The 27,601-nt window shown below is 40.5% G+C and overlaps 1 protein-coding gene across 15 annotated transcripts in view; it reads right to left on the minus strand.

The window, feature by feature from the left end:
* Positions 1-27,601, minus strand: part of SAMD12 (sterile alpha motif domain containing 12) — a 462,238-nt gene that overhangs the window by 228,637 nt on the left and 206,000 nt on the right. For all 15 annotated transcript variants that reach the window (XM_006046560.4, XM_044928341.2, XM_044928340.2 and 12 more), the window contains exon 3: positions 24,691-24,820. In XM_006046560.4, the coding sequence (XP_006046622.1) occupies positions 24,691-24,820 (130 nt within the window). The remainder of the gene's footprint in view (positions 1-24,690; positions 24,821-27,601) is intronic.

Consider the following 27,601-nt stretch of genomic DNA (forward strand, 5'->3'; position numbering starts at 1 on the left):
AGACAAATAATTTGGCCACCTGATACGAAGAGCCAATTCACTGGAAAAGACCCTGATGCTGGGAAAGACTGAGAGCAGGAAGAGAAGGGGGTGACAGAGGATGAGATGGTTGGATGGCATCACTGATCAATTGAAATGAGTTTGAGCAAACTCCGGCAGATAATGAAGGATAGGGAAGACTGGCGTACTGCAGTCCATGGGGTCACAGAGTCGGACATGACTTAGTGACTTAACAACAAATATATATAACACAAGGGTACCTCCTGTCACCAGCCAAGACCCATCTTCTTCAACAAAATTGAGAAAAAAACCACTATAAAAATGAAGATAATCCTGTTCTAAAGTAGTACTTTTCTGTGTGTAGACTGTTACCAATGATTAGTTGCTTTGGGTTCTGAGAATGACATGAGGAAGAAAATATACTTCTTGATAAATAGCTACAATTAATTGGAAAACATTCTATTTGGCTGAATGAGAATTTGGAGAGTCTGCGTTTGGTTCAAGATGTGGTGGTTGTTTAGTCTCTAAGTTGTGTCTGACTCTTAGTGACCCCATGGACTGTAGCCAGTCAGGCTCCCCTGTTTATGGGATTTCCCAGGCAAGAATACTGGAGTGGGTTGTCATTTCCTTCTCCAAGGGATCCTCCCAACCCAGGGATAGAACCCATGTCCCCTGCATTGCAGGTGGATTCTTTACTGCTGAGCATTAGAGAAGCACACCATAAAGCCAACTCTTGGAAGGTTTCGAAAGAGTTAGAAGGAATGAGGCAATTTTGTGGTAGCCTCAGGTCTTCAGTAAGCATTCGTCTCTAGGATCGACAGGCTCCTTTCCCAAGTATGTTTTAAGAATGCTCTAAGCAATCTGCCCACGTAAGACAAAGAAGTAAACCTCCAGGGCACGCTGCACACTAGAAGTGGCAACTCACAAGTCAGAATCTGCCCATTTCATGCTAGAACTAAGAGGGCTTTATCAGACTAACAATGCCTGGGGCCTCAGGTGACTCAGAGATCTTCCATTAACCCTGTCTGAACATTCGCATTTATCAAGTGTGGTTTTCCCTCTTCCTTTTAAAGTTTTTGGAGACATTTCCCTCAACACAATGAAGACAGACATAAATTTCAGGATTCTAAGAGGAGAATAGGGTTTTCTTTCTATCAGATCAGGGCAGCTCAGTGCCAATAATAGTTTAATAGTTCCTACTGAAGTGAAATCAGGGTGGCAGTTTGCAATATGCATTGTCCATCTAAATCCCAGTAAGATGGCATTAAATGCTGGGTGTAGGGAAAGACACAGAGAAAATGTGGTATGAGGTGTTGAGCTTCATAATTTTATTATTATTAACTGTGTTACCTATTCTTATTAACCATAATTGTCAGAAGTTACTCAGATCCCGTAAAGAATTTAGGCCAAGAGGCATTAATGTTTTATTCAGGGCATGTTACTCAAATTCTGGCAAAGAGTAATCGATGACATTAGGCTTTTACTTCAGTCTATCTCTAACATGCCCCAGGGAATCAGCCGGAATCAAGGAAATCTTTAAACTTGGGCAGAATCAAATGACAAAGACATGGTTTCATCTAAAACAAAATTTAGGCTGTTGAACTAAATGTTGCAGCTGCCAAAATTCCAGATCCAAAATTGTCCTATGTGAGAAAAATTGAACCATTTTGTGGTTTACAGTTTCATTCATTTTGGGTCGGTTAGCCTGACTAGTACCACCTGGGAAAACTAACACAATGGAATCAGGGAATAATCCTTCAACCTCATCTAACCCCATTAACTTTTCACAATTTTTCCCCCCTCAAAATTTGTTTTTCATCCCATTTTTTTCATCCCTCAAGCCCAGCTCACATCTATAGTTACTTGAAGAGTAATAATCTGTGCATTAGCCCTCCAAGCTCCTCTGTCCATGGAATTCTCCAGGCAAGAATAGTGGAATGGATTGCCATGCCCTTTTCCAGAGGATTATATAGTACACAAATATAATTTTGATGATTCCATTAACTTCATGCATTTTGATTTTTCAAAGTCTTCTGGATTATCAAAGGTGTTTTCCTTTGACCAATCTCAGAAATGAACTGCAGCAGATAAAAGTTTCTAAATGTCATCTTTCCAGGGATTTTTTTCCCTAAATGAAGCTAAAGGAATTAGGTTAATAAGGAGGTGTTGTGAATATAGGTGTTTGCATGGAAGAAGAACCAGTACTCCAGAAAACCACAGACAGTGAATTCTTTCTCTAAAGGAGCCCAACTTTTTTCCCACTACGGGCTTGTGTCTCCATTCTGCTAGTGCTGGCCATCTAGTAATTGCTCAGCAAATGTTTATTGAGCAAATTAATGAGCACTAATTTAAAGATAATTAAACAATTATCAGGTAATGAATGATTTGTAAATTAGCAATTTATAATAAATTACAAATTATTTTGTTAATCAGTGAATAATTAAACTTCAATAGAGAGAACAATAAAATATTTAGGAAGTAAACAAACTGCTAGAATAAAAAAGGAAGATTCCTCTAAGGATTAAAGGTCCAAACTAAAGAATATTTGCACAGAAAATAAATATTATTTTCAAACACTGTTAAGATATAAATGGGCCCTGAAACAAAATTAGATAAATTAGTGAGCAGTGCAATTCACCATGCCGTTTTGCATAATAACGTGTTATTAATGAAGATTTCTTTTATATTCAACTGCTAAATGCCCGATTTAGAATCTTATTGTTAAAACACACTTGAGAGGTTTTCTGTTCAAACTCCACTGTTTTGCAGATGAAGAACTGGAGCCCCATTTCGATGTATGACCTACCTGAATTTACTTGGCTAGCACATAGCTGGCTTTCTTTTGGTTCGGTTTTCTCTTCTATCTCTTCTGCCTGCCATTAACTCAATCTTTATTTCTCCACTGCCTACTGAGTGTCATTTCGATGGACGGGGTCAGTTCTTGTGAATTAAGAGGCAGTGGCTTCACAATAAGTGAGAGTATAATTGTAACAGTTATCCCTTTAAACTATGAGGTTTCAAAGATAGGAGCTATAGCATCCATTATCCTCTGAACAGGACCTGGTTTTTCCCTTAGTGGTTCATACAACAATCATTTCTATTGATACTGCTTCCAAGCAGAGAGTAGAATTGTTCATTTCCTAGTCTTTCTTTTTTAACATACTAAGAAAATCTAACTTAAATGTGCATAGCCAGAGGTGATAAAGAGGGAAAGACACAGACTACAAAAACTTGCAAAAGCAAGCCAGCTAATTTCTTAAATAAAAAGCAGAAAAAAAATGACAAGTAGAGTTTTCCAATCAGGAAGCACGTTTTGCCAATGTGTGATCAGTGGAATATACATTTTTTTCCCATAGTTTCAAGTCCATCTGTCCCTGACATTTTACTAATTATCTCAGAATAGTTCCAATGTAATTTCCCTTTCTCTACTAGTTCTAGTTAAAGGTAACAATATATTTTGGTGAATAATACCCTCAGTATTAAAAGATCTTGAACAGCCATGCTTGGGCTATACAGATTAGAGCTCTCAATCTGCTAATAGTTTGCATGTTCTATAGCATATAATAGTATAGAATGTTCTGTAATAGCCAAATATGACTCTACACAGGATTTACTTAACAAGGGCAAAATGAGGGGAGTAAGGAAGGTGACATTAACTTGGACTGGAGCAAAAAAAATGCAGTCTTTGGTGTCAGAGTTGAGTACTGCCATCTACTGGCTATGTGGTCTGGGTCATTTTTCTTTTTTTAGTTTTATATTCCTCATCTGAAAACAGATTCCCATTAATACTGTATCAACAGGGTTCTGAGGTTAGATGATATGTATGAAATATACCATTATAAATTTTAAGTGTGATTTGAATATCAGTGGGAAATTTCTTATGAGTAACAAAATCTACACTATTCTGGGGACATCCTCAGAATAGTTAGCTGAACACATTTAAGTCACTGCTTAGAGAAACAAATGGCCTCCCTTTTTTATTCTATCGGGCACTTTCTGTCTGTATTCACCCAGTTGTAACTGCATCCTTTACTCTGTAGTCTACGTTTGTTGAGACTAATCTTTGACCTAAACTTAGTAGGGGGCCTCCCTGGTGGCTCAGAAGGTCAAGAATCTGCCTGCAAAGCAGGAGACCCCAGGGTTGATCCATGGGTTGCGAAGATTCCCTGGAGAAGGGAAAGGCTACCCCCTCCAGTATTCTTGCCTGGAGAATTTCGTGGACAGAGGAGCCTGGTGGACTACAGTCCATGGGATCACAAAGAGTTGGACATGACTGAGGGATTAACACTTTTACTTTAAACTTAGTGGGCGCATATTTTGCAAAACCAGAAGTACCTACATCTTGTCCTCCTTTTTCTCTGTGCTCATCTGATCTTCACTGTGAATTTACCACCCAACGACAGGTTGGAGTAAGAGCCTTCCAAAATGACACCAGCTGTCACTTATAGAAATGCTCAGCATCCCCTGAAAGATTTATAAAGAAGGCCACGGTGGCAACATGCAACCTTCTGAAACTCTCTTGGTGTATCTTTTCCCTGGGAGGAACTGTAATGCCCTCTTGTCTTGTGTAAGCTTCTGGGAACCAACCACTGGGGAAGGACACTGAAAATTTAATGAATTTAAGAAAAGCTGTAGGCTTCCCCTTCGGAGCAGCCCTGAGGAAGAAGGAAACTGACAGAAAGAAAAACATTCAAAGAAATTACGCTGTCCTCAAGGGTGGCTTCTATAGAGGACAATAACAGCAATTTGGAGATGGAGTATTTTTCTCCTTCCTGTTTACCTCTGGAGCTGATTTCACTACTGTGCTGGCCACAACCAGGGCTATGATGAAGGAATCTGGTTGACTGGATCAGAGGTACCAATGCTAGTGAAAGAAAATATGACTCCCAACTGCACAACTGAGAGCTACTGACATGGAGATTAAGGGCCTTGGGAGTGCAGTGTTTTGCAGGCACCTCTGTGTATGTTGGCTGAGCAGGTAAAGAATCTGCCTGCAATGCAGGAGACAGAGGTTCGATCCCTGGGTCTGAAAGATCCCCTGGAGGAGTAAAGGGCAATATTCACTCCAGTATTCTTGCCTGAAAAATCCCACAGACAGAGGAGCCTAGCAGGCTACCATCCATGGGGTCACAGAGTTGGACATGACAGAGCGACAGGTCAACATCAAGTCATCATCAACTTCTGTGTGTGTTACAAGTATGAGGAAGGAGAATTCAGAATACAACTAAGAATATATGTCAGGCAGAGCGAGAGAAGGGAGGATGAGGTATTGAAGGAGAAGTGTATGAGAGCAGATAAACAATTTATCTGGAAAGTGGAGACATGCACAACATCCAGAGAATGACCACTAACAACCAAAGAAAATATTCTGCATTCAACAACTGACATACAACTGCACTTGCCATGTACTTTTAAGTGGAAAACGGAAAGCTATTCCACTCTCTAAGGTAAAATGCCACTTCTTATAAATGCGTGTGCAGAGACAACAATCTGAAAGGATGCATATCAAAATGTACCAGTGATTATTTCTGGATGTTGGAATTAAAGCAGTATTTCACTGAGTTGTTCAAAAAGTTGGCTCAGGTTTTTCCATACGATGTTATGGAAGAACTCTAATGAACATTTTGGTGAATCTAATACATACTATTCCTTTTTGTGTACATATTTTCTAATTTCTCTATATTGAATATACACAAAAAGGAAAAAGGTAATGCATGTTTTTTAAAACTATGACTTCTACATTTCTTTGATAACCATCACTAAGAAAACATATTTGAGCAGAGGAAGGAAGAGGTTAGAATAGGGGGCTGCTGGTTACAGCCTGTATAAATAAAGTTTTATTGGAACACAGTCACCTCATTCATTTACATGCTGCACAGGCAGAGTTGAGTACTTGTGAGAAGACCATATGGCCTGAAAAACCAAATGGCCCTACCTGGCCCTTCACAAAAAGAGTTTTCCGACTCCTGGGTCCAAAGAGTTCTTTCCTTGATATTGTATTATCCATTGCATCCTATTAGTACGTGAGCTTGAGAGAGTTGGACCCTCCCTGTCCATTTTGCCCATATATAAAGGGAAGGATAACTCTCTTTATAATCATTAATGCATAAAAAGTATTTAACAGTGTCCCCTGCATATTAGAAAATTCTCAAAAGCATTACCTATTATTAACTACTTCCTTTATAGCAGATACATCGTTCCACTATTATGAGAAACCTAATGCAATTGCCAATTTTGTTGGTCAAAACTGCTCCATATTGGCAACTCCAGTCACTCACTGTTCTCATTTCTTTTGTGCTAATTATAATCTCTGAGATAGTATCAATGTCATTAAGGTAGTTTGGGGTTTGCTAATTTGCCATGAAGGGCTGGGATTCAATCTAGCACTACTGCACCCAAGTCCAGACATTTAGATGACAAAATCCATAACACTCTATTTGTATCATGCCTTGTTATTTGTGAAACACAGGCAAACCAGCACTAAACATAGCTGTGGTGTGACAGATTCTGTATTCCTGCCCTGCTGCCCTAAACAGAAGCTTTTCAGACAAAGGATATTCTTTCCACCCTACAAGATAACACCTGTCTCTTGCATTTCAGTGGGCCCAGCAAGCTTCCACGACATGGTGACAACCAGTCTTGGCACTGAGTAGAGAGCCAGACACAGCCTGCCAAAACATCCTTGGGAAGACCTGTCTGAAGGAAATATGGGACTCTGAAATCTGCAAAATGTTGAGAGTCTGTCATTCAAGTACACTTAAAGATGGCATTTGGGGGGTTGGTACACATTTTGAATAGAAGTTCTTTAAAAAAGTAAAATGGGGCTTCTCTAAGAATGAGATGGGAAGAGAGACTTGATTATCCATGGAATGTAATTATAAGACATCGCAGATAGGAAAGGATAGGATAAGCTTCATGAAAAGGAGGGAAATCAGGAAACTTAAGGACTAATCAAAGTATTCTTATCAACAGAAATGAAGAACAGCTTTAAGTTCAGAGTTCAGCCTATCAAAGGAAGAATAAACTCAATTTAATCCAATCAACACTTACTAAATTGCTATTTTATGTCAGGCACTGGGTTAACACAGCTAGAGATGATAAGATAAATCAGATGCTCTTTCTACCCTAGGGGAGTTTCTGGGCTGATGGAAAGGAGATAAACATGTAACCAAATGATAAGTCTTATAATATTAACAGTAATAGCTGTCATTCGCTGTTTAAAAAAAAATGTAAAGAAAATACAGGATGGAAAAATTAATTCTGCTTGGTCCAGGGAAGGAAGGGAAGAGAGGAATAATCTGAATTAGGTCTTGAAAATTACTAAAAGCTCACTAGGCAAATATATTGCAACAAGAATTAGTGTGGTCTACTGCAGTTGTAGAATCGGTGGACACGAAGAATGACTCAAATGAAATTGAGGAATATTTATGCCAAGCTTAAGAGTTTGGATTTTATCCAGTAGCTTTTGTTTATATACATCTATATACCTACATGGGTTGGTTAGTTCACTTTAGTTGTGTCCGACTTTTTGAGACCCCATGGACTGTAGCCCACCAGCCTCTTTTGTCCATGGGATTCTCCAAGCAAGAATACTGGAGTGGGTTGCTGTGCCATTCTCCAGGGGATCTTCCCAACCCAGGGTTTGAACCCGCATCTCTTATGTTTCCTGCATTGGCGGGCAGGTTCTTTACCACTAGTGCCACCTGGGAAGCACACACATCTACATCTACACACACATACATAACACACACACACACACACACACACACACCTACAAATACATGCATACATGCACAAACATATATATACATGCATGCATGCTCAGTCATGTCTGATTCGTTGCAACTCCATGGACCTCAGCCCACCAGGCTCCTCTGTCCATGGATTTTTTCCAGGCAAGAATACTAGAGTGGGTTGCCATTGCCTTCTGCAGGGGATCTTCCTGACCCAGGGATGGAACTCACATATCTTGCATTGGTAGGCAGATTCTTTACAACTGCACCACCTTGGAAGCTTGCATCTACATATATACACATATATACATATACACACACATATATACATATACACACACACATACATGGGAAGTGTGTATGCAATGTCAATGCAGAAGTGACCTGGTCCAGTCTGGTGTAAAATGACAAAAGATGGTTTCCCAGAGAGCCATAAAGTTGGATCATAGGAGATTGCTTAGAAGACAGACAGAAATCCTACACCACAGAGATGGGAGTAAGAATAGCAAGGAGGGGGTGTAGATAGGATACAGCATGTTTTCAAACTGAAAGTGGAGGCAGAAATCTGAAGACCAAGAAGGAAGGGAAAAACAGATGAGTAAGATTCTCGGGCTGGGGGAGGAAAAAGGGCATGTGGGCAGAAAGAAGAGCATGGTTAGGGGACTGGCCTTGGGATTTTTTTTTCCCCCTCAGAGACATAAGGGAAACAGTTATGGAGAGGTAAAAATGCAGATAATATTGCAGGGAGGGATACTGAGACAATTCATCACTACTGATCTCTATGCTACTAAGAGAAATGGTAGGGATGAGGGCTTTGTGGAAAGGGAGTTAGGTATAAAACCACCTCTGGCAACCAGAAAGGGAAAAAGCTAGAGATTGGTGAAAGACTTATCTAACAGCTTCAGAATCCACCTGGGCCAACAAGTTATACCTCGGTGATGTCACTCATCTGCGCATTTGATTTTTTTCCAGGAGTGCTTTGCGCTTATCATTTCACTTATCATTAAAGATGCTATACCGGGTGCTGAATGACACTCAAGAGAGGAAAATCTAATTTCCCTAACCTGACACTCAAGGCTTCTCTAGTGCAGCTCTCAGTCTACTCCTCTGATCTATCTCCACCTCCACCACTGTTTTACTCCTCAGAATTCAGAAATCCAAATGTTTGCAGGCTCAGGCAGGTTTAACACAAGTGTTAAAAGGCATGGTATGAGGCAATAGAGAGTGGTGAGGTTTGTGGCTCAAAAGTTGTTATATTTTATTTTCAAATTCTATCAGGATAAAACCAAATATACAAAAACAGTTTGATATTTCAGGGACTTTCTCTTCTAAAATTTCATACAAATGAGCTCAGCCTCCTCCAAGCAGAGTTTCTAATAAACCACAAATAAGAGTTCCTTCTCAAATCCTCTTTGGTACTAATTCCCAAGTTTATTTTCTATATCACTCACTTGTACTTGTATGGTGCTATCTTTATAGCATAGAGGCCAAAACATGAGCTTTGGATTCAGATGGCCCTGGCTTTAAACCTTGACTTTGCTACTTTTAGGCTTGCATAAGATACCAAGTTTTCCAAGTCTCATTTTTTCTCATTTGTAAATCAGGAATAACAATACCTTATGGGATTACCATTTTCACTTTTCACTTTCATGCATTGGAGAAGGAAATGGCAATCCACTCCAGTGTTCTTGCCTGGAGAATCCCAGGGACGGGGGAGCCTGGTGGGCTGTCGTCTCTGGGGTCGCACAGTGTCGGACACGACTGAAGTGACTTAGCATAGCATAGCATAGCATGGGATTATCACGAAGATAAAATACACGCAAAATACTTACTAGAGTGCCTGGCATGCAAACATCCAAATATTTTTAATAATAAATGGTTGTCCCCAACACGGTAATTTTCTTAATTATCAAGAATCAAATCTTCTAAACTCTTTAACACTCTGAGTTACTAGAGAAATGTATTGAGAGGATTTGATGCTAAGTATTTGTTTGGGAGATAAGTTGATATTTATTTACAATAATTAGTACTACTTTAAAAATGTATGGGGTGAAGTAAAATTCTGGTGGGCTGGGAAATTGAAGCTGATAGTTTTTAGGGCCATAGTTATACAGTGAAAACAAGAAGTATACATACACATATATTACATACAATATGCACACACACATATGGGGTTCCCTGGTGGCTCGGACAATAAGGAATCTGCCTACAATGCAGGAGACCCAGGTTCAATACCTGGGTAGGGAAGATACCCTTGGAGAAGGGAATGGCTACCTACTCTTGTATTCTTGCTGGAGAATCCTATGGACAGAGGAGCCTGGAGGGCAACAGTCCACGGGGTCACAAAGAGTTGGACACGACTAAGCAACTAATGCTTTCACTTAACATACACACACATGTATTTCATCATTCTCTACCATTTGCAAAGTAATTTCTATACTCTCCTTTGCATCTTACAAACCTTTGTATGGAGTCCATTCAGCTACATATCTACAACAATAGCAATAATAACTAACACCAACTTTGTAAGGTCAGAGAGGTTAAACAGACTTGGCCAAGGCAACTCAACAGTGGAGGGGACTCCTTGTTTTCTCTAATCTTTCATAACTTTCTGAAGGTTATGAAAGGTTGTCAGGAGCAATTAAACCCTTAACAGCTACATCACTCTAAAGTAAGTACGGGAATTGGAAATTATACCTAATGAAACTCTCCAGGAGGAACATCAGAATGCCAGTACGAATGGTCTAGAATGATGCTGGCCAAGACCTCTTGAGGACAATCACATTTCGTCTGAACATTGCCATGAGGTCTTAAAAATTAATAGAATCAGTCCCGCATGTGGGCTTCAGTTTCTCTCCATTAATAATGTACAGTATCATGCTTATCACTGTAAACAGTGCCATCTGAAGGAGGAGAGTCATTGGGCCACTTAGCAGATGGCCTCTAAAAGGGCATAATTTCCAATCCCCCAATAGTGTGCAGCGACAGAGGCTTGGCCCATAAAACCTGGGCTCCATGCAGATGGGAAATCTGACTTGACAAGAAGGGAGTACACATATATGAATTTTCAAACGGGAGCTGGGAGCAAAACCAAGGGGAGGGGATCTCCAATTGTGCAATCTGACTTCAGCATGTTCCCAAAACACGCAAAGTAAAACGGAAAACAAGACAGCATAATTAATAAAACCATTAGGAAAAAAGGAATCAAATGGATACAGAAGCTGAAAAGCAAACAGGGACTTCTCAGGACAGATGAAGTATTTCGTCAACTTAATTTCCCTGACAGGGTAAAAAGCTCAATGTTCAAAGAAAGGGTGATGGAAGTTAGATCTTGGATCATAGTTGATTTAGTATAATGTAGTGACATTCTTATAGGGAACTGGAAAGGTGGAATAAAGAAAAGGAAGAGAAGGAAAAGCTGGATCTGGTGGAAAGAGAACTATGAGATTGAGTTGGTGACTATAAAACCTTCACTCTAATCCTGGAACTGGAAGTGGAAAAACATGCTCACTGAAAGGGAGTCTTGTCCATTTCAGGTCCCCACTCTGATTACTTCTAAGCAAGGCAACCTACTAGACTCTCCCTAAGAATGGGTCTCCTGTTCTTCCAAAGTGATGTGACCTAGCTTTTCACATTTCCTGGTAATCCAAAAATCTGTGTGCCCTTGCACAGATCGGCTTAGCTCTGGGCTTCTTTTTGCACAGGTGAATAAGAGGATGGAGGAGGAGTCTTCTAGTCTTCTATCGGACTAGAAGACCAAAAACCTGGAACCGATGGTGTCCTGCTTTTCTAGTGGTAAGCATGAAATGCTTCTCGCTCACTAAACATAGGCCAGTAATGAGGAGGATGGCAGGTAACATTCACTGAGCTCCTAGCCCGTGCCAGGCACTGTTGTAAGTATGTTTTCACTCCTCTCATCTCCCAAAAAGCCTGTGTGGGAGGTCCTGCTGATGTCCAGTGCTCAGTTTGAGTCACCCACTGAAGTCTGGGCCTCACTTCCTCACCTGTAACAGCTTGCAAGATAGAGAGCTACTAACTTGCCAACACTGATGGTCCCAGTTATAGGTGCCTGACAGGCAGACAGTTCTCAGCAGAGCCTCTTGCACATAGAAAACCTCCAAAAAGCAGTAGACAGTATTTAAGATGTCAGGAGTTTTCTCTTTTAAAAAAATTTTTTTAACACCAAAAACATTTTATATTGGGGTATAGCCAATTAACGATGTGGTAGTCGCAGGTGAACAGCAAAGGGACTCAGCCATATGTATACATGTATCCATTCTCCCCCAAACTCCCCTCCCATCCAGGCTGCCACATAACACTGAGCAGAGCTCCATGTGCATACAATAGGTCTTTGTTGGTTATCCATTTTAAACATAGCAGTGTGTACATGACCTTCCCAAAGTCCCTAACTATACCTCCCTGCCCCCACAACCATAAATTCACTAAGTCTGTGAGTCTCTTTCTGTTTCGTAAGTTCATTTGTGTCATTTCTTTTCAGATTCCACATATAAGGGGTGTCATATGATTTTTCTCCATCTCTGTCTGACTTAACAATGGGTTTTCTAAAGCAGAATTACTACTTTGGTAAGAAGATTCCTCCTGGCTGGCACCAGCATGTCTCAGGTCTCGGAGGCCTTTGGTGTGGGTCTGTTATCTGGTGCTGGCTGGGAAAAGGGTATCTTGTGAGTGAGAGCGGCACTGGTGTAAGGGTTTAAAACACAATTCCTGACTCCAGCTCCCCATTTCCTGGACGTGGGACCTAGGCAAGCCTTCTCCTTGAGTCTGTTTCCGAAACTATGAAACCTATAAAGATGGTAAAGGGAGGGGGAAGGTCATCCAAGAGAGAACCGGTAGCCATAGCAACCCTCCCACCTGTGAGAGGACTCTGGATTATAATAATTCCACAGAGGGCAGTCAGTAGATGAAACAAGAGCAGCAATATACGGGGAGTATTTAAGTTTATGCTGCTGTTTTTTTTTTTTTTTTAAATAATATTCCTTCTGTTCTCATTCTGATCTGTGAAACAACGAATAGTTCACTTGGTGACAACTTCTACTCTTATCCTGCCAAACGCCATCTCTAATATTAAACAAATGATGTATTTAGAATATCAAAAAATGTCCCCCAAGAGCAGTAGTTTCTTTAAGCTAGCTTACAAAGCAGTGCTGATCTGTGATGAAAGTGGGAGAAATAAAAAACAATGTATGTTTTTCTTAAAGTAAAATGTACTTCATTTTTATCTAAACTATGAGGTTTTTGTTGTTGTTGTTGTTAAACTTCCTTTGGTTTATAAAATGGTGGTGAGAGTAGTTTTTAATTGAAAAAAACTATGGAAAGCTATGACAAACCTAGATGTCATCTTAAAAAGCAGAGACATCACTTTGCCTACAAAGGTCCATATAGTCAAAGCTATGTTTTTTCCAGTACGCATGTATGGATGTGAGAGTTATACCATAAAGAAGGCTAAGCACCAAAGAATTAATGCTTTCAAGTTCTGGTGTTGGAGAAGACTCTTGAGAGTCCCTTGGACAGGAAGGAGATCAAACCAGTCAATACTAAAGGAAGTAAACTCTCAATATTCTGGGCTTCTGTTTTGGATGCTGAAGCTCCAATACTTTGGCCACCTGATGTGAAGAGCCAGGTGGCTCTTCTCATTGGAAAAGATCCTGATGTTGGGAAAGAGTGAAGGCAAAAGGAGAAGGGAGTGGAAGAGAAAGAGATGGTCAGATAGCATCACTGACCCAGTGGACATGGATTTGAGCAAACTTTGGGAGATAGTAAAAGACAGGGAAGCCTGGTGCACTATAGTCCATGGGGTTGCAAAGAGTCAGACACAACTTAGCAACTGAACAACAAATTAATGAGTAAAATATAAAAGTACCAACTATCTACTATTGCAACAAATACTTCGTGAAATTTAACTTATCTGTGAAATACAAGTGTCTTGGACACACAGATGTAGACTCAATAAGAATCTCAATACAAGAGAGCTGCTCTTTCTTCATCAGCAGTGTAATCTCCCTGGTAAACTGGTAAAACTATATCTTTCTGTATAAGAATGTTCTGGTATCTGATTATTCTTCCAGTGAAAAATGCATAAAGTGGATTTGCAAACTCAATCTCATTACATATAACTATATATTATTACAGACAAATGAATATAAAACCGTATCTACCTTTAACATAAATGATCCTATAACCAGTATGTAATGATACAGGATGACATTCCATTTTTTCCTTTTAAAAACAGTATGTCCATTTTAGAAAAGCTGGAAAACACACAAGCTTTTAAAAACTAACTTTGAGATTTAACTTATTTACTATATATTTCACATACTTGAGGTGCCAAATAGACAACTCTGACAAATATACAGAGCATTTTCAACAGCACAGAAAGTTTCTTTGCTCCTTTTTATAATTAGTCTCCCCTCTGGCATCCTCCTGGCCAGAAGTAACCACCAATTTCACTCCATCACTGTGGTTCATTTTGTTGTTTTAGAGTCTCATATGATTGGAATCACACTGTATTTGTCCTTTTCTTTCTAATGTCTTTCACTGAGTACAACATGAGATTCATACATGTTGTCATAGGTATCAGTAGTTGGTTCCTTTGTATGATTCTGTATTATTTCTGGTGTGAATATATCACAATTTGTTTATCCAGCTGACTCTTGAAGACTTAAGTCTTATTTAAAATTTTTGTCTGAGTAATGCTGTTTTGAATATGAGCAGACTGGAATTTTTATGAACATATGTTTCCAATTCTCTTGAGTAAATATCTCTGAGTAGAACGGCAGGATCATCTAATAAGTGTATGATTAACTGTCTAAGAAATTCAGCTTTTGCATCAGGTGGCACCATATTTACTCACAACAGTGTACAAGAGATCCAGTTGTTTCATATCTTCAGCAACATTTGGTATTGCCAATCCTTCGGATTTTAGCCATTCTACTGGGAGTAAAGTGATATCTCACTGGGTTCTACTTCCATCTAATAACACTGCTGAGCATATTTTCACATGCGTATTGGCCATTCTTTTATTTTCCTTGGGAAGGATCCAGGTTTTTGACCTTTATTATTGGCTGTCTCTGTTCCAGCTAAGCAGTCTTTGGGGGCCTGTAGCTCTAGCATGTGCCTTTCTCTCTAAATTACAGGATGGAGATCTCACTTGTGACATCAGCCTTTTGGGTCCAAAAATACCCCTGCTGTTTTTCAGTTTGTCCAGCTTTTTTTTTTTTTTTGGATGCACTATATGACTTGTGAAATGCCAGTTCCCCAACCAGAGATTGAACTTGGATGCTTGGCAGTGAGGGCTCACTGTCCTAACCACTAGACCACCAGGGACCTCTCTGTGTCCAGCTTCTCTTGTGGTAAGGATCACAGTGATGACATCCAAGTTCCTTTACATATCAGAACTGATATTTATGCATCTCATGAGATGGTCGTATGACTTCATTTACACTTAATATGCTTAATATGATGAAAAACACTGATTTTAAAAAATAGAATCAACCTAGCACTCCTATGGAGAAGGCAATAGCAACCCACTCCAGTACTCTTGCCTGGGAAATCTCATGGATGGAGGAGCCTGGTAGGCTGCAGTCCATGGGGTCGCGAAGAGTTGGACACGAACGAACGACTTCCCTTTCACTTTTCACTTTCATTGGAGAAGGAAATGGCAACCCACTCCAGTGTTCTTGCCTGGAGAATCCCAGGGGTGGTGGAGCCTGGTGGGCTGCCATCTATGGGGTTGCACAGAGTCGGACACGACTGAAGCGACTTAGCAGCAGCAGCACTCCTATACACACATGACCAGGATATACTATCCTTTTTGTCTACTGTGAAATTCAACCTGCTTCTATTTCTTCAAGGTTTGTCGGTTTATATTCATGAAGGATATTGGTCTGTACCATACAATTCTTGTAATATCTTTGTCAAATTTTGGTATCAGGATTAGTCTGGTCAAATAAAATGAGTTTGGAAGTACACCCCCTTTTCTCTATTCTCTGAAAGAATTTGTGAAGGTTTGGTTGCTAATTCTTGACTGTCTTAATTCACTGGAAAAAGACTTCTGTGCTTGAAGCTTTCTCTATGGGAAGTTCTAATTAAAAGTTTAACATATAAAGAGATCTGTGGCTATTTAAATTTTAAGAAATTAGTCCTTTTCATCTAAGTTGTTAAGGATATGAGCAGAAACCTGTTCATAATATTTTCTGCTCTTTTAATCATGTAGAAGGTTTAGTGGTATCTCAATTTGTCACTTGATTCTCTCTCTCCCCCACCCTGCCCTTGTTCAGTCTATCTAGACATTTATCAATTTTTGTTGAAAGGAATCAACTGCACCTTTGTTAATTTTCTCTATAGTGTGTATGCTTCCCGTCTCACTGACTTTAGCTCTTTGAGATTAGTATTCTTCCTAACTTCTTAAAGATAACATTTTAATTCACTGACTTCAAGTCTTCTTTCTTTTCTAATACAGGCATTTCATGCAATAATTTTCCTCTAAGTTCTATTGAGTCTGTACCACAAAAACATTAGAAATATTAATCTTTCTATTGAGTTGGCCAAAAAGTTCATTTGGGTTTTTTCCATTACATCTCACAGAAAAACTCAAATGAACATTTTGGCCAACCTGATACTATCATTCAGTTCAAAATATTTTCTGTTTTATTTTGTGATTCCCTCCCCCCTCTTCCCATGTGGTTACATGGCTGTGCATTAAGTTTCTAAATATTTGCTTCTTAATTGTTTTGGTAATGATTTCTAACTTAATTCTGTTTTGGTTAGATAATGCACCCTGTGCCACTACAATTTAATAAATTTAATTTACATTTCACTTTAATTTAAATTAATAAATGTAAATTTCACTTTAAATTACAAAAATGAACAATTTAAAAATTGACGGAGACTGATTTGCACCCAGCATATGGTCCATCATGGTGAATAAGTCTCTTGAACTGCAAGGGTGTAACATTCTAAAGTTGTTGGGTATAGTATTCTGCCTGGCATGCAGTAGTGGTCACAGAAATCTTATAAAACAAGTGAATTAACTATGATGTAACAAATAAATGCAATGAGTATTAATAGAAATGGACTGGTCAAGGGGTTAGAATGAAACTACAGTTGACCCCTGAACAATGAGGGTGGTTAATCTACCTGTGTATATATATATAGAGTCAGCCCTTTGCGTGTATTGTTTCCCTGCATCCGAGGAGTCAATGGACAATGTGGTACTGTTGCCATTGAAAAATATCTGCGTGTAAGTAGACCTGTATAGTTCAAACCCACTTTGTTCAAGGGTCAACTGTATTTACAGAGAAAGGAGGTCACCAGTGTAGCTAAAGATGAGAGGATGACTACAACTGAGAAAGCAGATATCCAGAGGTCACAAGGGGAGCCTCATGAAAGTAGAGACAGAAAAGGTTGTTTGTAGAAGGGAACAGGAACCTGCTTTCTGTAACAAGAGGCAGAAGACATATGGGATAGAAGGTAAACAGTTTTAGGGAAGTTCCATTAGACAATGTGAAACTTCTCAGTATAGCAGCAACAAGACCTTTACTAGAAGAAAGGTCTTCTACTTACTTTCTTCTTTATGAAGAAAGGATGTGGGAGGAGGCTTTTGGGGATGGCCACTCAACAAACCACTGTGATTAAGAAAAGGCCAGGGGAAGGTACCATGGCTCCATGAAGGCCTGGCATGAGAATCTGTATTGAGGGCCTTATTCTGCAAACGTTTCTAACCCAGGAACCTAAATGGGATCTAAGGATGGGTTTCAGCTAAACCTCTGCAGAACTTCCTAATAATTAAAATTTTCAAGTGTCAACTCAACATCACATGTCCTATCACAGCCTTTATCCTGGGAGCTACAGGATGAGTTACTGAACCCAGATGAGGAAGAGTAAGAAAAGCTTTTCTAGGAGGTGGTATCTGAACTACAGCTGGAAAGGAAGCTGGAATCATCCAGAGAAAGGGGTGTGTTCATCTGAAGACCTAAATGACATTCTCAGAAAAGCTTTATTAGAAATGAAGCTGATATTTTGATCTCCATTCATATTTTTCATTGAAAAGGGCATTTTTAAACTGATCCTATAAAACTTCGGATGACTTCTGAAGTTCCTTTCAACATTTAGAAGTCTATTATCCTGAATCATCAATACAACCAAACTTGGCACCCTTGGTTTAAGAATGCTGAGGAATACAGAGGTAACATTACTAAGCTTTCTATCACAGAAGAATAAGTGCTGTTATTAGAAAATTAATTTATGGGACATTCATGCCCTGATGATGTCAAAACTTTACAATGCAGAAATAAAATGCTGCTTGAGATTTAGTTAAAAAATGTAGAGCAATTCATACCAAAGAGAAATATAACATCAGATCAGATCAGTCGCTCAGTCGTGTCCAACTCTTTGCAACCCCATGAATCACAGCACTCCAGGCCTCCCTGTCCATCACAAACTCCCGGAGTTCACTGAGACTCATGTCCATCGAGTCAGTGATGCCATCCAGCCATCTCATCCTCTGTCGTCCCCTTCTCCTCCTGCCCCCAATCCCTCCCAGCATCAGAGTCTTTTCCAATGAGTCAACTCTTTGCATGAGGTGGCCAAAGTACTGGAGTTTCAGCTTTAGCATCATTCCTTCCAAAGAAATCCCAGGGCTGATCTCCTTCAGAATGGACTGGTTGGATCTCCTTGCAGTCCAAGGGACCCTCAAGAGTCTTCTCCAACACCACAGTGCAAAAGCATCAATTCTTTGGCGCTCAGCCTTCTTCACAGTCCAACTCTCACATCCATACATGACCACAGGAAAAACCATAGCCTTGACTAGACAAACCTTTGTTGGCAAAGTAATGTCTCTGCTTTTGAACATGCTATCTAGGTTGGTCATAACTTTCCTTCCAAGAAGTAAGCGTCTTTTAATTTCATGGCTGCAGTCACCATCTGCAGTGATTTTGGAGCCCAGAAAAATAAAGTCTGACACTGTTTCCACTGTTTCCCCATCTATTTCCCATGAAGTGATGGGACCGGATGCCATGATCTTCATATTCTGAATGTTGAGCTTTAAGCCAACTTTTTCACTCTCCACTTTCACTTTCATCAAGAGGCTTTTGAGTTCCTCTTCACTTTCTGCCATAAGGGTGGTGTCATCTGCATATCTGAGGTTATTGAGATTTCTCCTGGCAATCTTGATTCCAGCTTGTGCTGCTTCCAGCCCAGCATTTCTCATGATGTACTCTGCATATAAGTTAAATAAGCAGGGTGACAATATACAGCCTTGACGAACTCCTTTTCCTATTTGGAACCAGTCTGTTGTTCCATGTCCAGTTCTAACTGTTGCTTCCTGACCTGCATACAGATTTCTCAAGAGGCAGATCAGGTGGTCTGGTATTCCCATCTCTTTCAGAATGTTCCACAGTTTATTGTGATCCACACAGTCAAAGGCTTTGGCATAGTCAATTAAGCAGAAATAGATGTTTTTCTGGAACTCTCTTGCTTTTTTGATGATCCAGCGGATGTTGGCAATTTGATCTCTGGTTCCTCTGCCTTTTCTAAAACCAGCTTGAACATCAGGAAGTTCACGGTTCACATATTGCTGAAGCCTGGCTTGGAGAATTTTGAGCATTACTTCACTAGTGTGTGAGATGAGTGCAATTGTGCGGTAGTTTGAGCATTCTTTGGCATTGCCTTTCTTTGGGACTGGAATGAAAACTGACCATTTCCAGTCCTGTGGCCACTGCTGAGTTTTCCAAATTTGCTTGCATATTGAGTGCAGCACTTTCACAGCATCATCTTTCAGGATTTGGAATAGCTGAACTGGAATTCCATCACCTCCACTAGCTTTGTTCGTAGTGATGCTTTCTAAGGCCTACTTGACTTCACATTCCAGGATGTCTGGCTCTAGGTCAGTGATCACACCATCATGATTATACAAACATGCAAAAGTAGAACACATTACCCAGAGCAAAATCCAATAAAGACGAGAAAATGTGTAGATACAGATGAGGCTGTGTGGTGGTTCAACAAGCCTCCATTTTACTGGGATATACTGGGTTCTACAAAGTACTGTTCTCACAGGTATAGCATGTAAAATAACACTCTGCTTCTTTTGACACTTGTTAACTGCATACTCCATTGGCCTGGATGGGTAACTAACCATAATGAAAGACTAGGAAGACCACAGCAGAAAGTTAGCAAATGCACGGAGTCTACAACCTAAAGGTCTGGGCTTCCCTTGTGGCTCAGCTGGTAAAGTATCCACCTGCAATGTGGGAGACCTGGGTTTGATCCCTGGGTTGGGAAGATCCCTTGGAGAAGGGAAAGGCTACCCACTACAGTATTCTGGCCTGAAGAATTCCATGGACTGTACAGTCCATGGGGTTGCAAATAGTCGGACACAACTGAGTGACTTTCACTTTAACTTCACCTTCGTTTATTTGATAGCATAAGAACTGCCAAATTTCAGGATGCTACATCCCAGGGGAATATTCTGCAAAGGGGGATAAGGTACAAATGGGCAGTGGCTGAAGCACAAAAAGAACCAGAAACAGTCACTGATTTTGGAGGAGGTCATTGAGAAATACGACAAATCAATACTGACCATCTGCAGGGGATATTTACATAGTAAGCATTTATTCCTGCAGACATCTAAAGGATTCCCATCACTGTCCCATGAAGCAGGTCATGTGGAAAGCTTTTACACATTTAAAACCGTTTTAAAAAACACACTGTGTATTTTGGGGCACTCTGAGTGCTTCACCCATGAAAATAGGTTTTTAAAGTTGGCAAGGGAAAGAACCCTTTACAGATGGAAGGCTTGGTGGTGAAGGAAATGAGTTGACTTTAGCGACCACCACAGGAAGAATACTAGGCACAGCTAGAGGCTGAAATCGCCTCAAACCTGAAAAGATTCTTAACTGTGCTTAAAAGAGAATCTGAAAGTTGCCTGTGAGCTTACACCTGGCCCCAGTTGAGCTTCCTCATCAGCATTCCAAGCCCTGCCTCGGAAAGCTGGGGAAAAGAATCTTGCAAGCACAGGAAAATAAGACAAATTTCTTTCCTTCAAGCCTAATCTGATGATTTAAATCTACCCAGTCTAACGCCTCTCAGGTGTTCTAACCATCTTATGCCTGTTAAGCGCTTCTGCAGGGAGTTACTACCACCAGTAGCGTCTCTTCTGATTAAACACATTTGCCACAAAATAGCAGGTGCCTTCTGGACATAGTGAAATTCGCAGAAATCCTAATAGGAAATTTGCAAAAGGTTTTGAATGCTGGTATGTGAAAACATATTTAAGTTTTCTCAGACTTTGGAGAAATTGGATGGTGCAGGGTGGGAGAAGTTTGTTTAAAATTTAATGTCTTTTAAATAAAGGCAGCCCTTTGAGCCTCTGATCTACCAGGAAAGCCCCCATGGACTGTAGCCTCCCAGGCTCCTCTGTCCATGGAATTTTCCAGACAAGAATACTGGAGTGGGTAGCCATTCCCTTCTCCCAGGGCTCTTTCCAACCCAGGTATTGAACCTGGGTCTCCTGTACTGCAGGCAGATTCTTTGGCACCTGAGTTACCAGGGAAGCCTCAAACAAAGGCATCAGAAAGATATTAATAGAGTGGAGTTGTTGGCTAAAATCAATTTTTAAAAATGAAACAATTAACAAGGTTAAAGGATAATTTTCAAAAGTGTTAAAAGCATGACTTTCCTGAAACACAAAAATCAACATATGTTTAAGATTCTGTGAAAACTGAAAAGATATTACAACCAACTCAAAGGAGAATCCAAACAGCAGACATGTTTTTAGCTCAGGAGTGATGTGAATGTGTAAAGGAGTGGCAAAATTCACCTTTTCCACAGTGGACTGTGAAGTCAATTGCACCTCTGTGGGACAGAATTTATACACCTACAACAGGAATTATTTTATACTGCTATCAGTTTCCTACAACTTACAGAGTTGTAAAACAGCTTTGTAGAATCAGAATTAGATAACCTGGAATAATGTGCTATTGAGGATGCATAGTTTTCTATGGAGGAACAATTTTTTTCCCTACACAGATCACTGCTCATTTAATTTATTGCTGTATTCCCGAAACCTGGAACAGGGTAGATGCTCCATAAATACTTGCTAAACAGATAAATGTCTACTATGTATCAGGCATAAAGCTAAAGCCTTCACATGCATCATCCTCTTTAATCTTCCCAACAACCTTTTAAGATAAATATTATTCTCATATCACTAACTTGAAACTAGCTTGTGTAGCGTTGCATGGTTATTACTTGTCAGAGGTCGAGGGGTGGAGAGCAGGGGCAGAGGCAGGTGGGGAAGGAGGGTTTGCCTCAGGATTGTAATCAGAAAGCCCGTCTTTTTTCTTCTTCCTTATTCTTCTATTCAACACATCCTTTAAATTTATTATTATGGTATCATGTGCCTCTAAATTAGGGGATTGTTTATGGGCTTCCCTGGTGGGCAGAGGTTAAAGCATCTGCCTCTAATGCGGGAGACCCAGGTTCGATCCCTGGGTTGGGAAGATCCCCTGGAGAAGGAAATGGTAACCCACTCCAGTATTCTTGCCTGGAGAATCCCATGGACGGAGAAGCCTGGTAGGCTACAGTCCACGGGGTCACAAAGAGTCGGACAGGACTGAGTGACTTCACTTCGACTTATATATAACAGAGATATAGACATAACTCCTTGATGAGCTTGATACTGGAGATCCTGGCTTTAAGAATCTAAGCGTAAGTAAGAGACATATGAACATCTTTATTGTGGCCTTGCAGACAAGAACAGAATATTACCAGCCCAGATCCCAACCCCCATCCTTAGGTGCTCATTACAATTTTTAGGATAATGAAGATGGATGAATTCAGCAGTGTTTCTGTGCATAGTTTGTTTCCACAGAAAGCAGAGCAGCACTGAGGAAGAGAGCAGTGGCTAACATTTACTGTGTGATTACTATGACTGAGAAGTACTTTCACAGCAACACTTTTGAGGCAGGTACTACCATCAGCTCCTGTTTATGGATAAAGAAAGCTGGAGTATACCAACTCACCTTCACAGAATCACACTGCTAAGCTGCAAGTCTGGGCACTGACCTTGGACGTTTAACTACTGCCCAACCCTCACTCTAAGACACTCTACAGACTGCATCAGTTGTTGAGGTTTTCTCTGCCATCATGTCTTGATTTTTCACAACCCTCTCTGCCTAGGTTTATCAGAGTCTACAAGGGCGCTAGGATTCCTGGAGCTTCCAGCACCACAGGATTGGAAACTGCAGGCTGGCTGAAGTCCTGAGAGCTATCTTCTGGCCACTTGGCACCTGTGATCATCTGGGTAGTTTACATTCACCCTTGGAGAGGCAGGGGTCAGCAATCAGGGGACAAAAGTAGTCTATCTCAAACAGGTGAATGTCAGAAAGATGTGTGCCAAATGTTAATCTGAAATCATTCCCTTTTAAGTCCCCCAGTAGTCCTCTGCTTTCTTTTCTTGCCAGAAAACAGGCTGCCCTCCAGAATGAAGTAGTAGTATGATTTTAAACACATCCAGATGATTTTTGACATGAAGAACAGGTATGCAGTAGTCACTAAATAGTTATAGTGGTTTATTATACCATTTCATTTAATCTTCACAACGACTCCCTGAAACAGGTATTATTATTATTATTATTATTATTATTATTATTATCTCCACTTAGGAGATGAAGAAGTGAGGTTGAATAACTTGCCTAGGTTAAAGAGTTTGCAAAAGATCCCAAGAAGGTTGAGATCTACTAACACTAGAGGTATCCATGGAGACCAAAAGCAATATGACAGCTGTTTGCAACACGTCACTTAGCATACAGCCTTCGGAAGTGGTACCGTTTACTTCATAATCATTGAAGCATGAGATCTTTATTTCTGAGGGGTATAATGCTCACCCTCTTCTAACCACTGTAAATGCTTACCCTTCCCTCAAGAGGATCACAGAATTCCTACCCCTATTAAAAGGTAACACTACTTTCAAATACATAATGAAAAAAGCATTGTTATTACTATCAAACAAACATTAAGAAAGATCTCTGGTGGCTCAGTTAGTAAAGAATCTGCCTGTGATGCGGGAGATCTGGGTTCGATCCCTGGGTCGGGAAGATCCTCTGGAGAAAGGCATGGTAACCCACTCCAGTATTCTTGCCTGGATAATCCCATGGACAGAGAAGCTTGGTGCGCTACAGATCCGGACTCAAATCAGGACTTGTCAACTTTATCCCCCCTGAAGCACAGTTTTGGTGCACAGAACATGTTCCTCTGTCTTTTCATTACAGAGTTTGAAAAGAGAAGGGTGGGAGGAATGGGTGAGGCCTGCAGAAGACACCCTGACCCTGATGAGCATCCCTGTGGACCCACCAGCTTCCTCTCACCCACCCCATTCTCCAGTTGAGAGCCACGATCCTACAGGCTTTTACAGTTCATTATACTGTCATATTTCCTGCTGCCAAGTGCTTCTCGACCTCCACATACAATACGTAAAGGCCCTTGATCTAAACGGAGGCTTAATTTGTGCGTTGAAGGTATTCATCTCAGGGGCAGTGAGTTAGTATTATTATACTCACTCCAGAATTTTCCCATTCAGAAATCTTTTCTACTGAAAACATCTACCTACGGATCCTGTAACCAAGCTCATTTGAAAGACTTCCTCCCTTTCTTTTCTCAAGGACTGCAACACTCTTATTTTCTCTAGAATCCTCCCAGTCCTTAACCCTGATTACCACATACATTTATATTGGACACTCAAAACCCATGGCTCCCTGTAATAACCACATTTGCTTGTTAAGTTGCAGTGGCGTGCCCGGATCTGGAATTTATCACCCCTTTTAAAGTAAACCCAGGCCAGAAAATTTCAGCAGGAAGATGCTTTTTCATTGTGAGGGTGTGGGAAAGGCCATCGAGCTGGGGAGAGGGACTGAGTTACTTCGGATACTGCATACTTTACCAGTTATGTCGTGCTGTTTGAATGACTCACTGTAGATCTGATACTGATTTGGACAATGTTTCTTCAGCCACTTGCAGACATCCTGCTGGGTCCACAGGGCCACTGGTTTTGACAGCTTTACTGTAGCCGACTACAAATAAAGAAGGAAAAGAAGGTCTGTTAACGCCAGTCCCATGCCTAGAGAGGCACTACTGCTAGAAGTCCTGTAGTGTGGTAAAGCAGGGGTCCCCAACCTCCGGACCACAAAGCAGTACCTCCTGTCAGATCAGCAGCAGCATTAGTTTAAAAACATGTGGACAATACATGTAATGAATCATTCAGAAACCATCCCCGCCCAATCCTGGTCTGTAGGAAAATTATCTTCCATGAAACGGGTCCCTGGTATCAAAAACAAATTGGGGATGACTGTCAAAGCTACAGGCTGGAGTCCCTGAAGATAAATATCTGACTCTTGTCCTCCTTTAACGGTCTTCATACCCCTGAAAACTAGGAAGAAAAGGTCCAGGTGGAGAAAGCCATGAAAACTACACCTATTCTCGAGTTCTCTCTGTTGGGAAAAGTCCCCAGGAAGCAGTATTTTCTGATGACTACTCTAACAACAAGACAACTGGATTGCTAAGTAATTGATTAAATTTTGGGGGTGAAACAGCTGCCCCCAAATGGCTTCTCTGCATATTCTAAGACAGTGTCGATTTCTCACTATCCTCAGATATCTCTAGGACCTAGGATAACTGGCCACAGCAGGTGCTAATACTTATTTTAGGAACATTATAGGATTTAGATACTTGCATACTAAGAAGTATGCAAGTGGGCCTGGGAGCTCTGGATGTAGGGTGGTCCTGTAAAGTCTAGGAATTAATTATGCATAGTAGGTAAGGGAAAAAGTCAATTCCACCAGCATGTGGGGATGGTAATAAGATAATGGCTGTAGCAAGACTTCATGTAGAAGCCAACCAGCTGAGGTCTTTTATTGGTCACTGGATCTTTCAGGGAGGTTTATGAAACAAAACACAGAGGTGGACCAATGGCAGGTTACAAGTACACTCATTCATTAACAATCATCAATGGTGTTAGAGGCTCATCTTCCTCACAGACCCCAGGAACTTGGTTGAGGGGAGATGGAAGCTTAACCAGCTATAGCTTTTTGTTTTTAAATCATTCGGAATCACTGTTTGCACTCTGGATCAGGATTTTAATATAGTTCAGTTCAGTTTAGTCGCTCAGTCGTGTCCAACTCTTTGCAACCCCATGAATCGCAGCACGCCAGGCCTCTCTGTCCATCACCAACTCCCGGAGTTCACTCAGACTCACATCCATCGAGTCAGTGATGCCATCCAGCCATCTCATCCTCTGTCGTCCTCTTCTCCTCCTGCCCCCAATCCCTCCCAGCATCAGTCTTCTCCAATGAGTCAACTCTTCACATGAGGTGGCCAAAGTACTGGAATTTCAGCTTTAGCATCATTCCTTCCAAAGAAATCCCAGGGCTGATCTCCTTCAGAATGGACTAGTTGGATCTCAGTTTTTAATATAGGTGGTTCTTTAAAGGATGCTGGATGGTACACAGACCTGGCCTTAAATATTACTGACATGTCTTTCATTTCCCTTTACACTTTCAGATTATGGCAAGGGGAGCTGCTAAGTCATTTCAGTCGTGTACGACTCTGTGCGACCCCATAGACAGCAGCCCACCAGGCTCCCCCGTCCCTGGGATTCTCCAGGCAAGAACACTGGAGTGGGTTGCCATTTCCTTCTCCAATGCATGAAAGTGAAAAGTGAAAGTGAAGTCGCTCGGTCGTGTCCGACTCTCAGCGACCCCATGGACTGCAGCCTTCCAGGCTTCTCCATCCATGAGATTTTCCAGGCAAGAGTACTGGAGTGGAGTGCCATTGCCTTCTCTGAATGGCAAGAGGAGAGCCTTGATTTTGTATAAGTGTTATTATATATATATATATATATTATATAATATATATTGATATAATATATTTAATATCTTACAACACACACTGACATGATCTTTGACAAAAATAGGGCTTCCTTCAGCCTCAGAACTGTCATCAGAAAGCAGAATTTTCATCTAGCACATAATAACTGCTCTGCTTTATTTTTTTATATGTAAGGTTACCCTAAATCTTTTCTTTTAAAACAAATTTGAGTTTAAAAAACCTGGGTCATTATTTACAATTGCCAAGATACAGAAGCAGATTAGTGGATAAAGAAGGTGTGTATACATATACACACATACACAGCAACAGACAGACACACACATACACATACAGTGGAATACTACTCAGTCATAAAAAATAGCGAAATTTTGCCATTTGCAGCAACACAGATAGACATTGAGGGCATTATGCTAAGTGAAATAAGTCAGAAAGAGAAAGACAAATACTTTCTCTTATCACTGGACATCACTTATAGGTAGAACCCAAAAATAAAACAAACTAGTGACTGTAACGATAAAGAAGCAGACTCACAGATGTAGAGACCAAACTAGTAGTCACCAGTGGGGAGAGGAAAGCGGGCAGGAGCAATCCAGGGGTAGGGGAGCAAGAGGTACAAACTAAAAGGTGTAAAGTAAGATACAAGGATATATTGCACAACATGGGGAATGTAGCCAGTATTTTATAATAACTATAGAAGGAGAATAATCTCTAAAAATTGTGAATCACTCTATTATACACCTGTAACTGATGATATTGTACATCAACTTCCTTCAATAAAAAACAGGTCAATTTCAAGAAAAAAATTTAAGGAAACAATAATACAGATGGTAACAGTGAAAACAGAGGATAATTCAAGTTTAGAAAACTGTTCAGGTGTTATGTTTTATTAGTATATTTCCAATTGCATGATTCTTTGGGCCATTGCTTATAAAATAATCAGAAAAAAAATCGATTTTTGCTTTGTGCTA

Source organism: Bubalus bubalis, chromosome 15, assembly GCF_019923935.1.
Source record: "Bubalus bubalis isolate 160015118507 breed Murrah chromosome 15, NDDB_SH_1, whole genome shotgun sequence".
NCBI classification, from domain to species: domain Eukaryota; kingdom Metazoa; phylum Chordata; class Mammalia; order Artiodactyla; family Bovidae; genus Bubalus; species Bubalus bubalis.